This window comes from Balaenoptera physalus (assembly GCF_965194825.1).
Source record: "Balaenoptera physalus genome assembly, chromosome: 16".
Classification (NCBI taxonomy): domain Eukaryota; kingdom Metazoa; phylum Chordata; class Mammalia; order Artiodactyla; family Balaenopteridae; genus Balaenoptera; species Balaenoptera physalus.
Window position 1 is genome coordinate 70,089,050 of NC_138898.1, and position 14,106 is coordinate 70,103,155.

At 49.1% G+C, this 14,106-nt stretch overlaps 1 protein-coding gene across 1 annotated transcript; it reads right to left on the reverse strand.

The window, feature by feature from the left end:
* Nucleotides 1–6: 6 nt before the first annotated feature.
* On the reverse strand, nucleotides 7–13,037 carry UMOD (uromodulin; the record flags this gene model as incomplete). Its single annotated transcript, XM_082431044.1, has 10 exons — nucleotides 7–335; nucleotides 1,419–1,460; nucleotides 2,350–2,431; nucleotides 3,010–3,172; nucleotides 5,688–5,933; nucleotides 8,354–8,502; nucleotides 9,453–9,661; nucleotides 10,793–10,900; nucleotides 10,997–11,773; nucleotides 12,944–13,037. The coding sequence occupies 10 exons, from the start codon at nucleotides 13,035–13,037 to the stop codon at nucleotides 274–276; spliced, it is 1,932 nt and encodes a 643-aa protein (XP_082287170.1). The 3' UTR covers nucleotides 7–273.
* Nucleotides 13,038–14,106: the final 1,069 nt, after the last annotated feature.

Genomic DNA, 14,106 nt, shown 5'->3' on the forward strand with positions numbered 1-14,106 from the left:
ACAGACTGAGCTTTTCAAAATTATTATTTTGCAACACTATTTAAGGAGATAGGGGCCTCATGTGCAGACATATCCCAAGTCCCATTTTGAGAGAAGGCAGCATTTAAAGACACAGGCTGTTTTTCGGTAGCAAGGATTAAAGGGGAGAAAATAGGAGCAGAGCGACTGAAACGTGGGCTCCTTTCTCTGTGGGTTGAGTGCCAGCCTGCATCGCCTCACCAGTCAGTAGGAAGTGAGTTGGTAACCACAGAGCGCAGGGTTTCCAGCCACTAATCACGGAGACATCAGGGTCAAGGTGGCTGACAGAAGCAGAGGCAGCCAGACCTTCAGGAGCCCTGAAAGGAAAGCGATTACAGGGCTGCCGCTAGCACTGATGTGCACATTTTATGTGCAAAATGAACATAAACTGCTTCCTCTAAACTGACCAATAGGAAAGGACACCCTCTCTGGGCTGATCAGTTAGAAAAAGGAAGCTTTCTCTTTACCTGCCCTGAAAACCAATTAGAAAAAGGTGCCCTCCCAGGTGGACCAATCTGAAAAAGGCAGGCGTTCCGCAGGCACTAGCCTTGGTATCCCCTCAAAAGGGCACTCTTGTGCAGTGACCAGCTTACTCAACCTTGGTGACCTTGAGGGATATTCACAAAGGGCAAGCCTCTTGGGGATACCTTGACTCTCCAGCTCTGAGCTCACTGATACTGGGATGAACTAGCTCAGGTCAAACACTAGGTTGCTGTAACAACCTGCTCGGATCTAGGTGCCAGGAGCCAAGCAGGACAACAGTTACATGGATTCACTTTTCGTCCAGATTTTCAGTCAGTTCAGTGGCCATAAAAATCAAGGGCCATGAAAATGCTGCCGGTCCCCAGCCTTTGTGGTCAGAGGAGCGGAGAAGCAGAAAAACAGGGTTTCTTGTTTTTCTGCTGTGTTCATCCCGGCACTAAGCATCCTGAAAAAGGTGTTAGAGATGAGCCTTGAAGCTTCAGGAAGCGCCCAAGGTGCAGATCTAGAGTGTGTGCTTGCTCACTGTGTACAGGTGTGTAACAAGCGAGTCTATGTCTGTATATACAGATATGCACACATGCAGCTGCAGCTGTCATGCACCTTTGTGTGTGAATGTGAATACGTGCACGTGACCTCTTGTGTGTGTGTGTGTGTGTGTGTGTGTGTGTGTGTGTGTGAACGTCTGGGTGATGTCTGTTCTTGTGCACCTGTCTGTGCGTGCCTGCGTCCATGCGCACTGTTGTGGGACAGCATGGCTACGTGCGCAGCCCCAGGTCCAAGACTTTCCGTAAGGGCCGTCACCCCTTCAGAGCTCAGCTCAAGCAGGCCAGGTACTCCAGCACACCCTGGGCCCACAGATAAAAGCCCCAGAGGAAGGTTCTGGTGCAAGTCCCTGTGCAAAGAGGACCTGAACTTACCCAAGCTACTGGAAGCAGCCCTCGAGACTGCGGCCTGGCTCCCTGTGGGAGGAAACAGAAGGGTCAGTGCGTGGGGAAGCCTGGGTGAAGCTCCTTCCATCTGCTCCTCCTTGCAGCCAGCGTGGTCTTTTTGAAACCCCAATCTGATCATGTCACTCCCCTGCTTTGGACCCCTCAGGGGCTGCCAGCTACTTTCAAGAGAAAGGCGCAAAACCTTAGCAAGAACCACATGTCAATTATATTTCAATTAAAAGGAGGGGGAGGGGGAGGAGGAGAAGAAAGAGAAGAAGTACTCTAAGGCCTCACATGGTCTGGTCCCCAACCTGCATCAGCTCACCCTCCTCCTTCCAGCCTGCCTGGCCTTATCCCAGTTACTCTAGCACGGTAGGCTCCCTCCTGCCACAGGCCCTTTGCCCATGCTCTACTCTCTCCTTGGGATTCCTCCCTCTCCTCTGCTTCTCCTGACCCCTCGTAGTTAATCCCTTCTCAATTTCCAAACCTCAGCTCCATTCTTCCCCAATCCTCCTCACTAGGTCTGCTTCCCCTGCTGTAAGAGCTCAGAGTTGCTGATCCATTTTCATGACTGCACTTATCGCAACCACAGAGATACACGATTATTTGACTGATGTCTCCCCTACTGGTCCACGAGTGCCACATGAGCCAGGCTTGTACCTGTTGCTGCTCATCCTGAGACCCTGGCCACTAGCACGAGGCCTGGCACAAGGCAGGCATGAGAAGACAGCTGTGCAATGAATGAATGAATGAGAACCGGCAAGAGGAAGGCAGCTTATAGTCTACATCGCCTCACAGGATTTACTTGCTCCAGTTCTTCAGACCCCAGTAAGATCCCAAGTGCCAGGTTCTGTCACCCCTCCTCATCTCCAGAGAACATTTCTCGCCAGGAATGTGGGGAAGGGAGGGGCCCTCTTACCTTTCCGTGTGATGGGACCCAAGTTGAGGACATGGGTTTGGTCTATGATGCCCCCACTGCGGAATCTGGTCTCGGAGCAGGTCTGCAGGGAGAGGGTGACAAAGAAGCCTTTCCACAAGGGAGACTGAATGTGGCCCTGCCAGGGGGAGCAACCTCCTGCCTCAGGCTGGGACTTGAGGATGGTAGAGGCAGGGGTTGTTAGGAGATCGGTATACGTGGGCTCAGGTCCCAGCTCTACCATACGTTAGATGTACGATCTTAGGAAAGTCACTGAGTCTCTGAGCCTCTCTCCCCATATAGAAAAAGGGGCTGGTAAAATACCTCCCTCCCAGAGTTGCTGTCAAGTTTTAACAAGTTAACACACATAAGTCGCACTCACTGCTTAAAAATGTCAGTTTCTGTTATTAGAACACAAGCTTGCAGATAAGCCAGAGGTTCTGCTGCACTGCCCTGACCCCACCTGACTTCCCCACAGCCTAGGTCTCCTGCCCGGCCACACCAGCCTCATCTTATTGCTCTGTCTACCCGTGTACTAAACCAGAAACGTGGCAGAGATGTTTATATGTTTTCTTTGAACCTTGTGGCCAAATGTCTTCGGTTATGGGAGCTGGGCGTGGCGGAGGGCGTGGTGAGCAGGCTGAGGGAGGGGAGGTGACTCACAGGTTTGCACTTTTCATTCACGGTGTCGCAGAGGTACACTTCACAGTGCAGGTAGACCAGGTCATAGTTTCCAGCAAAACGGAACATCTGGACAGAAAAGCGGCCCTGAGGGGACTCCCCATTCTCCTCCACTTGGATGGTTGAGTCCGCCGTGCGTGGACATCTGGGAAGGTTACGTCATATAACACGGTTGGCTAAGCAAACACTCTGGGGCCAGACTTCCTGGATTTAAATCTCACTCCACCACTTATTAGCTGTGTGACCGTGGGCCATTTACTTAACCTTTCTGAGCCTGTTTCCCTATCTACGTAGGAGGAATAATAATTGTAGCCCACACCATAAGATAGTTGCAACGATCAAATGTGTTAAAATTACAAAGTACTTATTACAGTATGTGACGTACAATAGGTGATACATATATATGATTCTAAAGTAAAAATGTCATCGGTACAGAGCTGCAACCATCCTAAAGTCAGCACTTCCTGATTTCCCAGGAAATGGCATTCAGGAATCATTACCTACCATTTATTGGCTGTCCACTAGTTCCTGGTGTTAATTTTAACAATGGAAACGTCTGAGCACTGGGGGCCACTGACCAAATTGGAGTGTGTGTGCTCATCTACACACATACACAACGCACCCAAACACATGGATAGAAACTCAAAACTGCACGTTCGGAGACTCACACAGGTGCTGGGCTGGAGCAGGGTACGTAGGTACTCTGAGCAGGTAAATCAGGTACCCTGTCTGCTATTCCACATTATCTGCTCAAAATGGATTTAGAAAAGGGGCTGAAGGCTGATTGCAGAGGAGAACCGAGAAAGGAACTTCTGGGGGTAGTGTTCCCTCTACTCTGTGCCCCCTCCTATTCAGATCTGACTTCACTTGGCAAAATAAAAGCCCTGAGGTTAAGGGGACCCACCTCATGAAAGGCAGAGAGCGTGGCATCCCGCGCTGCCCTCGGCAGCCCCAGGCACTCAACCCAAGCAAGGCACCTACGTGTCTCCTCTACCTGCTCATGGTCTCCCCAACTTGTCTCCTCTTTACACGCCCTGTGATATTCTGAGCCTCTCACAGACTGGTGGTCCTCGGCCCAGCTCCCACCCATGCCACGGCAGAGACACAGGGCCACAGCCAGCATTTCTTCATGCTTCTTTTTCAAAACTTTCCAAGCTTTCCACAATGTACATGCTCTACCTTTATACTCAGACAAAAAAAAAAAAAGCTTAAAAAAATCCCTGCACGGTAGGTTTGATTTATGCCTATTTCACATATGAGAACACGGATATGCAGAGAGATGAAATGACTTGTGTCTCAAACTAAGAAATAGCAAAGCCAAGATATGAACCCAAGTCTCCATGGTGCCCCAGTCGAGGTCATGCCAGCATTTTGCAAATTTCAGTTCTTTTTTTGCCTTAGCCAGAAACCATCTCCATGAATGCTTTCCTGTTTCCCAATATCTGTATTATTATTTTACGTTATTATATCATCCTTTTTACGGAAATACATCTATTTTTTAGAAGATCATGACCACAAATAGCAAACCAGTATTAGCTGCCATATATAAAACACGACCGTACTAATAAATATAAAGTAAAGCAGTGCTATTACATTGTACTTAGACACTGTTGACTGTAAAAGGCCCGAAACAGACTTCTGCTCTCCTTCCTTTTTGTTGCAACGGGAGATAGATGAGCAAATAACAGAAGTGTGAGCATCAGATGAGCACCGAGCTGAGACCTTGCCCCTGATGTGACCCTGCAGAGCTAAGAGGACTGAGACAGAGACAGGTCAGTGTCTCCTGGGAGTGCTTTCTCCGACTGCACTATTAGAATTGCAAATGCCCCTCCCCGTTTCCTGCTTAGGTTTTTCTTCTACAGCCCCTTCATCATGAATATGCCATGGATGTCACTTTTGTTTCATTGTTGGTCTCCCTGCTTAGAACATCAGCTATATGGGGGCAGAGATTTTTGTCCCTTCTAGTCACTGTTACTCACACAGCCTGACACACATAAACTTCCAAAAATTATCTGTTCAATTTATGAATGAAACCGGGAACTACTTTCTCACAGTGTGGTTCATGCTTCTCTAATGCACTTGAGTCAAAAGCAGCCCACCTGTGTCCTCCCTGTTTCAGTTGGCCCTTGGCTAACCATACCTCCACTGCACTCCTCCCGGCCAAGTGCCAGCCTGCTCCTGCCCGGGGCGTGCCTTTCCATCAGGTTTCTCATCCTTTTCTGAGTCCTGGACCCCCTCCACCATCTGGTGAAGCCCATGCTTCCCTCCTCAAAAATAATGCCTTAAATGCATAAACTAAATTACATAAGATTCTAAAGAAAACCAATTAAACATAGTTCTTAAAATATTAAAACTTTTGATACATGCATTATATATTTACATATCTATTTTATAAATGTACATATATATTTACAAGTACATGGATTTGATATTACATCAAATAATATCTAGTAGAAATTCTAATACTATAGTAACTAAAAAATATTGATGTGTGTAAATGTGTTCATATGTCCTGCTAATATTTCTGTGGTTTCTTGCCTATATCATAATGAATGGCAATGCTAAATTTCAGCTAGAGGTGAATGAATATAAAAATGTACTTTGTACCCATCCAAGTCCAAAGACCCTCCCTGCTCCCAAATTCCATCCGTGGGCCTTACCTGTCCTGGATGATGAAGTACTTCAAAGAGTCTGTGGCATTGCTGCTGGGTGTGGCATAGCAGTTGGTCATCAGCAGTGCAAACCGGGACAAGTCGCCCCCATCCAGCATGGTGCCCACATAGAGAAAGGCCTCGGTGGACAGGGTCACGGAGGAGCCTTGGTAGGGCTGTATGTAGGCAGGGCTCTGGAAGAGCGCCATCCACACGGTGAACGTTCCGGTCCCACCCATGCTGATGTTTAGGGCGCTGCAGGAGGAGAGGGGCTGGTGAGAGAACCAGAGCTGAGAATAGCAACAGATAGGTCATCCTTTCTGGTCTGCATTCCTAAGCAGCTCCTGGCAGTTATTTGCATTTTTATCCAGCAGTAGGACTGGAACCCACCAACCATTGCTCTGCAAAGTACAATGAGCACACACAGGTCACTTAGGGATCTTGGTGAAATGCAGGTTCTGGCTCTGTAGGTTTGCGGTGGGGCTCAGGGTTCTGCTTTTCTAACGAGCTCCCAGGTGATTCTGCTGCTTCTGATGCATAGACCACATTTTCTGTAACATGTCCAACCCCTCAGGTGGTGGCCCCTGCGTTCAAGAAGCGCAGCAAACACATTCTCTCGGGAATCACCTAGATTCCTTTTTTGGTCTTAATCTAGAATAGTTTAAAAAGATGGGCTATGAGTCCTACAGTCCTTAGTCAGAGTTCTGGCTGCACCTACAGCAGAAGATTGGGGTTTTTAAAATGGGTTATTTTAAATCACATTAAAAACAGTCACACTGATGTAGACTCCATGGGATTATCCTACAAAGGACACTGAAAGACTGATGCCCGAGGAAATGGGGTACATGAGAAATAGTAATGTGGAAGTCCATTTCAGAGGTGAGAATGGGGTTATTGGTTTGGACTTGGTTAGACTGGAATGAGATCTCTAGCTCAAGCCAGAGAGAGATCTGCGTACAGATGTGTTGTTCCCTGGAACCGATCAGGCCTGGGACGTGGCCACATTGCTCCAGGGCACTGCTCGGCCACACAAAAGCAGACAATGAGTAACTGTCTTCCTTCAAGTCAGCCAAGCACCCTCATCAGTGCCCAGTGCCCTTCCCCAAGTCTGGTTGGCCCAGGGAACATGTGACCATGGGCAAGCTTCAAAGAAAAGGTCACGGTAGAGTGGGGACTCTATGCCTGATGGCCTGGGTTTGAATCCCAGCTCTGTCACTTACTAGCCTCTACAACTTTGGACAAGTTACTAAACCTTCTTTGACCTTCAATTTCCATATCTGTATAATGGGAATAATAATAATACTTACACCTCCTGGGGTGCACTAAGTTTTCAATGGGATGTTCCATGTAGAGCACTTAGCACAATGCCTGACATATGGTCAGCTCTCGATAAACACTTGTTATTATTACAACTATTATTTTTTTCCAGTATCAGCTTCATTGGCTTGTGATTCATCCTATTCAGAGATTTTCTAGTTTATTTAGCAACCGGATCCTTTTATTTTTTTAAATAATAAAACTGACAGAGAAGATGTGGTACATATATATACAAGGGAATACTACTCAGCTATAAAAAAGGATGAAATAATGCCATTTGCAGCAATATGGATGCAACTAGAGATTATCATACTAAGTGAAGTAAGTCAGAAAGAGAAAGACAAATACCATATGATATCACTTATATGTGGAATCTAAAATATGACACAAATGAACCTCTCTATGAAACAGAAACAGACTTACAGACACAGAGAACAGACTGGTGGCTGCCAAGGGGGAGGGGGTTGGGGGAGGGATGGAGTAGGAGGCTGGGGTTAGCAGATGTAAGCTTTATATACAGAATGGATAAACAACAAGGTCCTACTGTAGAGCACAGGGGACTATATTCCGTATCCTATGATAAACCATAATAGAAAAGAATATGAAAAAAGAATGTGTGTGTGTGTGTATATATATATATATATATATATATATATATATATATATATATATATATATCTGAATCACTTTGCTGTACGTAGAAATTAACACAACATTGTAAATCAACTATACTTCAATTAAAAAAATAGGAAAAAAAAATAAAACCTCATGTGGCACTCAATGTGGGTAGAAGTTTTCTGGTTCCCACCCCTAAATCACCTCATTAGAGACCCTCACACTCCAAGAAGCATGAATTGTAAACCCCTCTTTGTTCAAACTCCTTCTATTTACAGAGAAAGAAACTGAGGTCCAGATATGGGGTACAACTTGCCCAGTCCCATAGCAGGTCTGAACCGAGACCTCTCCCTTCTTTCCTCTGGTCCAACTACCCCACCCTACCCCTCTGATAAGCCAGGGACCCTAATGTTGGTTTCACCTCTGCAGAACACTTTTGTGCTTCTAAGAAAGACAGTTCAGCATTGCTAAACCCATTTCACATATGAGAAGACTGACACTCAGAGTGGGGCCATCAACTTCCCAAAGCCATCTGTGTGATGGAGCCGGGATTTGAAAGCAGGCTCCAGACTTCCTAGCTGGGCTCCTTAGGGGCTCCTGATGGAGTCCAGCACTACCTCCCAGCCACTTCCCTCCGCCCAGCTCCTCATGGGCGGCAGTGGACAGGGAAGCTAAGGGCCTGGTGTCTAAGGGGCTGTGGGGTGGAGCCGGCCAGGGACGTTGGGGACCCTCTCTGGCCACACCTGACCATTGGCTGCAGGGAGGTCTTCAGGCTGACTTTCATGTCCAGGGGATAGGAGCACGCAAAGTTGATTTTGATGTTGCGGTCACGGATGATGAGCTCATCTGCCAGGTAGAGAGTGTTGCTGTATGTGGCATGAGTTTCATTCCTCTGTGTTGGGGTGGGGAGGTGGGGGGAGGGAGGGTGGAAAAAGGGGCATAGAATCTGAGTAAGATTCAAAGCCAAAGGTGTTGACACTGCCCTCCCAGTTTCCGCGAGCACGACTCATGCGCTAGCCCCCTTCCCTCACCCCAGCTAAACGCTCATACTGCATCATTGCACTGGCCCTGCAATGACCCTAAGAGGCAAGGCAACCATCTCCCCGTCTCTTGAAAGGAGACAGAAGTTCATGGGAACTGAGTGACTTGCCCCTGGTACAGGGGCTCTAACAAGCCCGGACTCTTCGCATCACCCCATGCTTCCTCTTGCAAACACTAAAAAGACTGAAAACCACGTACCGAGTCATCATTAATGGTGGAACTTCAAAAAGCCATATTTGGCAAATAACAATTTTTTCCTTGTTTCTTTTGTCCTCTTTCTTTTTCTTTTGGGGGATGAGGGAGATGGGAGGAAGCAGAGCCCACTCACACAAATGTTTACCTCTGGGTCCCTTCGGAGGAGGCTTCTATAGCTGAAGTCCTAGGCCTCCAAACATCAGTGATGCAGACCCTGCCTCCCAGGATGGCCAGAGACAAACAGATCTGCTTCTGAACTCAGCGCTGATACCTACTGGCTTAGAACAGTCATTGCACTGTCTGGGCCTTACCTTTCCCATCTGTAAAATGGGCAACTATCACTATGGATCGTCCTCGTATTCGCAGCTAACGTTTACCGAGCACTTACTATGTGCCAGTCACCGTCCTAATCATTTCACACACATTAGCTCCTTTAACCCTCTTAACCCTATGCAGTAGGTCCTATTATTACTCCATTTTACAGCTGAGGAAGCTGAGGCACAGCTAGGTTAAATAAGTCACCCAAGCTCACACAGCTAGCAAGTGGTAGGGCTAGGCTTGAACCAGGCAGTGCTCTGACCCTGTCCCACACTGGCCAGAACGTACCGTCATCACCGTCCCACAGGGCCCATCCCTGGCTGGGGTCACCACGGACATCCAGTCCCGGTCGCCCCTCTCAGTGAAGCCCGAGCACTGGCTGTCCCGCAGGTACATGAAGACCTTCTCAAAGCCCAGGCTCTTGAGCTGGCACTTGCCCAGGGACAGCTTAATGTCATTGACCCCACATTCCAGCCTGCGCTCCAGGAGGGAGAGATCTGAAATGATTAGGGAAGACAGGATTGGAGGGAGGCCTGGGACCACAGTTCAGGGTACGGCACATCCCCAGGGCCCAGGCCCAGCTAGCCAGGTTGGCCGCCAGCTGGGGGGTACTCAGATTCGCTTCGGTCTCCCGCTGTGGTCTCCCTTCTGAGAGAGATGGAGACATGAGACTGGATTCCCAGCTCACTGGATGGATCCACGTGACCAACCACCAGACCGTGTTGCCCTAAGAGTAGGTTGTATACAAGGAACAGTATTATCTTTGGGTCGTTCACTGCCCCGGCATTAAATAACATTGAATCCCAGTAAAACAAAACAAAACAACAAGCAAACAAAAAAAGCTAATAAGTTAACTGCAGTTTCTTTCCATCCTTTCTACATCAAGGAGACAGTCCTCAATAGCTGCTAATGTTTTCAGTGCCCTACACTTGCTAATTTTCCTTTGAAACAACAGAGCGCAGACCTCTGGCTAAGTATTTGCAGCACATAACAACAGACGGTTGGACTTTTTAAATTGAAGTATTACACAGCTGCTGAAATTGAATGACTTTCTTTCATTGTATTCATTTTTACTGTTACCGTCTACGTAGGGTAAGTGTTACTTCCCACAGACAGACACAGCAGTGAACTTCAATGTCCCAAGTTTACTTACAAGAATGACGTGACTAAAATCAGGACTGGAATTTGGGAAATACTAGCCTGCTTCACTCATTATCCAAATGGGGAAACAGGTTTAGAGATGGCCACGGCCCTGCTCAGGGTCCTCAGCTGGTCAGTGGACGGCCCGGCCCAAGCAACTGCAGACTGCGGGCCACGCCTGCGCGCTTGTGCTGCAGGAATATGGCTCGGGTAGCCTCGGGCCAACAGGTGGCAGCCACTTGGGTATCCGCTGTGGTGCAGGGGGCCTCAGAACGAGGGCTGGGGGTGAGGTGGTTCGCCAAGCTCTGGGAGCCCAGAGAGCTTCTTGCTGGGTTTAAATGGATATTACCGGACCGGCTTTCCACTCACATTGGATAGTAAGCATTCCCTGGGTCATCCCCACGGGCCCCCAATTCCCACACAGGAATGCGTCCCTCCCCTGGTGGCCGACATTTCTCAGGACCTCCCCTCCTCCCCACTGGCCTCACCGGTGATGCTCAAGTCCTGTTTGCACTGGCAGTGCCATCTGCCATTATCCGATTTGCAGTCCTCGTCTACACTGCACTCCTCACACGTCCCCTCCACGGAACCGGGGTCTGCAGGGTTACAGACAGACAGTCAACAAGGATGCGCTCCAGTCCCTCGAGGCGCCCACGCGGCCCGGTTGGGGTGGCGGAGAGTCACCCACTCACCTGTGCAGTAAGCCAGATGGCACTCGGGGGGCGCCGTCAGGTTGTAGACGTAGTAGCCGCCGGCGCAGGCCTTCACCTGGACGGGCGTGTCCCACAGGCAGCAGTGGCCGCTCCAGTGCGCGCAGGCCCTGAGGCTCACGATGCCGTCGCTGCTCGACGGGTGCGTGCCATTGAGCCACATGGGCGCGGCCGTGTTGCAGCGCAGGACGGGCACGCAGGTCTCGGCCAGGCGCACGCCGCCCTGGCCCACGAAGCGGTACCAGCCGGCCACGTCGGAGTCGCAGGCGTAGCCCGCGCCGTACTGGGCGCTGCGCCAGTACTCGTCCAGGATGCGGTGGGCCTGGCACGGGTCGGCGCACACGAGCGTGTCGCCCTCGTGCACGCAGTCCAGGCCAGGCCCGCAGGAGCCCGGCGAGCACTCACAGTGCCTCCCGTCCCCCCAGTAGCCCGCGGGGCACACGCACGAGTAGTTGCCCTCGCTGTTGACGCAGGTGGCCAGGGCGTGGCAGTGGCTGAGCCCTGGCTCTGCACACTCGTCCACGTCCGTGCAGCCGAGCTCGGAGCTCAGGCGGAAGCCTTCCGGGCAGACGCACGTGTAGGAACCTGGCGTGTTCACGCAGCTGCTGGGGGCGGAGCAGTTGTGTGTCCCAGGAGTGGCGCATTCGTCCAGGTCCTCGCACTCAAGGCCGTCGCCAGTGAAGCCCGCCTGGCAGGAGCACGTAGTGGCAGCCCCATCCTCCGTGCAGGTGGCATTGCTGTGACATTCAGAGCAGCTTCCTGCGGACGGAAGAGACCAGACTCAGAGTGGAGGCCGCTAGGCCACTGGTCATCCAGAGACTCTTCCCGTGTCCCTTAGGGTACCCACGTTCTTTAAGATTTAGTCCATAGCCGACCACCTTCGAAAGAAACAAACCAAACTCCCCTGATGGTGTCTAAGCATTGCCTTCAAGCTGTGTCTTCTTTTCAAACGTCCACCTTTCCACCTCCAGAGGAATAATGCAGAGTTCTTGACATTTTGGTAGGACTTAGGTGACCCTGTCACCCCTTCCCCGACTTGGTACATTCTATGCCTTTTGCTCAGATCTCCTTCCCTGCTTCCTCTCTCTATCTGGCGGTGGCGGTCACACTTTGTTCCTCTGTGACAATAATAATAAGATCGTATGGAGAAATCCAAACGAACCTTCTGGCCAACCCGATAACAGTAAAGATAGTGAGCTGTTGTTTATTAAGCACTTACTATATGCCAGACACTGGGATAGGCACTTTCTTTTCATTATCTCATTGAATCCTCTCCAATGGCCCTGGGGAATGACTTTTGTATTTGCCCTTATTTTAAAGGTAAGGAAACAAGATTCAGAAGTTTTAAGCCACTTGCTCCACTGGTGAGCAGCAGAGCTAGGACACAAACCGAGGTGGCAGGACCATAGAGTGTGTGCTCTTAACCACGACAACACGATGGTATTTACTCTCTGTCCCAAAGTACCCCAGCTGGGGATTGTGGGGTGGTGGCCAGCTCCCTTCTCCAAGGAAAAGCTGAAGCAATGTGCAACCCAACGGAATGGTCACTTAAGTGTTAAACGGGAGGTATTTGGAAGCCACGTGGGTGTGTTCAAATCTCCTGTGTGGTTGAGTATGTTCTTGACCTTCCAGTGAAGTGCCAGGGGACCTCAGTGATGTTCTAGACCTTTGTCTCTCCATATGTGATCCAAGGACCACAGCATCAGCATTATCTGGGAGCTTGTTAGAATGCAGAGTCTCAGGCCCCACTCCAGACTTACTGAATCAGAATCTGCATTTTAGTAAAATTCCTGGGTGAGTCCTATGTACATTATAGAGTAAGAAATGAATTTAGAATAAAGACTGTGCAAATCCCAAGCATAATAGGAGAGGGATTGAGACCGCCTCTGCTAATGCGGGCACTGCTCACTATACGCACACAGCACTTACTCGCTGCCGAGGTGTCAGAGGCTGCAGCTATGATGACCCAAGAGGTCACCACCACTACCATCCACATTAAGGTCGAAGAGAAGGGCCACTTCATCTTTTCTGCTCTTCACAGCTACTCCTGGTCTGGGAAGACTTTCCCAAAGGCAAGGAAGGGCTGGCCTCTTGGGGTTTCCTCCTTGTCCTTGACACCTGAAGTCCTGTGAACAGAGACGGATGGGATAAACACATGATCTAACTCCCAGCCCCACAGTACTTTGGTTGTGCACTGCGTAAGTCCAGGAGATGCCATTCATGTGAACCACAAAAAGTGTGTATCGTTGTGGCCCTTGCTTTGGTGGGGTTTTCCCCTCTATGGCCCTACTCTTAACTCCCACTCACATCCCAGCATCAGCTTCCCCAGTTTCAGCGCATTTGGAAGAACTGAGTCTCTCATCTGGAGCAGGAACCAGCAAGATGGGGGAGTGTTCTGGACTCACCATCTTATTGGAGGCAGCTTTGGGTTTTAACAGCCAACTCCTGATCCCCTGATGGGAAACTTTGAACTTGCCCAGATACGTTTATTCATTCAACAAACATTTATTGAGTAGTTACTATGTGCCAAACAGGGAGCTATGCACCAAGGTGATAGACAAAGTCCCTGACTTCATGCAACTCACATATTGTAAAGAAGTGGCTTGAGATAAGCAACTTGAGAGGTGATTAACCTTCGTAATGTATTTTAATGTTTCCAGAGTGCTCACTTATTATTTCACCCACCTGGCAAAATAATCTACTATTACCCCAATTTTTACAGCAGCAAAATAGCGTAGCATGGCGGTTAAATATGTGGGACCTGGAGCCTGCAATCAGGATTCAAATCCCTATTTTACCAATCACCATGATTGGTAGACTCATAGTGTAACACTGGGCAATGTATTTCAATTCGCTAAGACTTAGTTTCCTCATCTATGAAATAGAGATCAGTGCTTGCACAAATTGAGTGACTACAATGCATCAGGCTCACTGTGAAGAAGTCCCCTGTCATCAAAGAACGTGTGTCCTAGAAAAATGTTTTGCAAGCCTTTGAGACAATGATCTTCTATAAGGAAATTATTTTATGCCATGACCCAGTACAGCTGCTTGTACACACACACACACACACACACACGAAATAAATGTTTTAT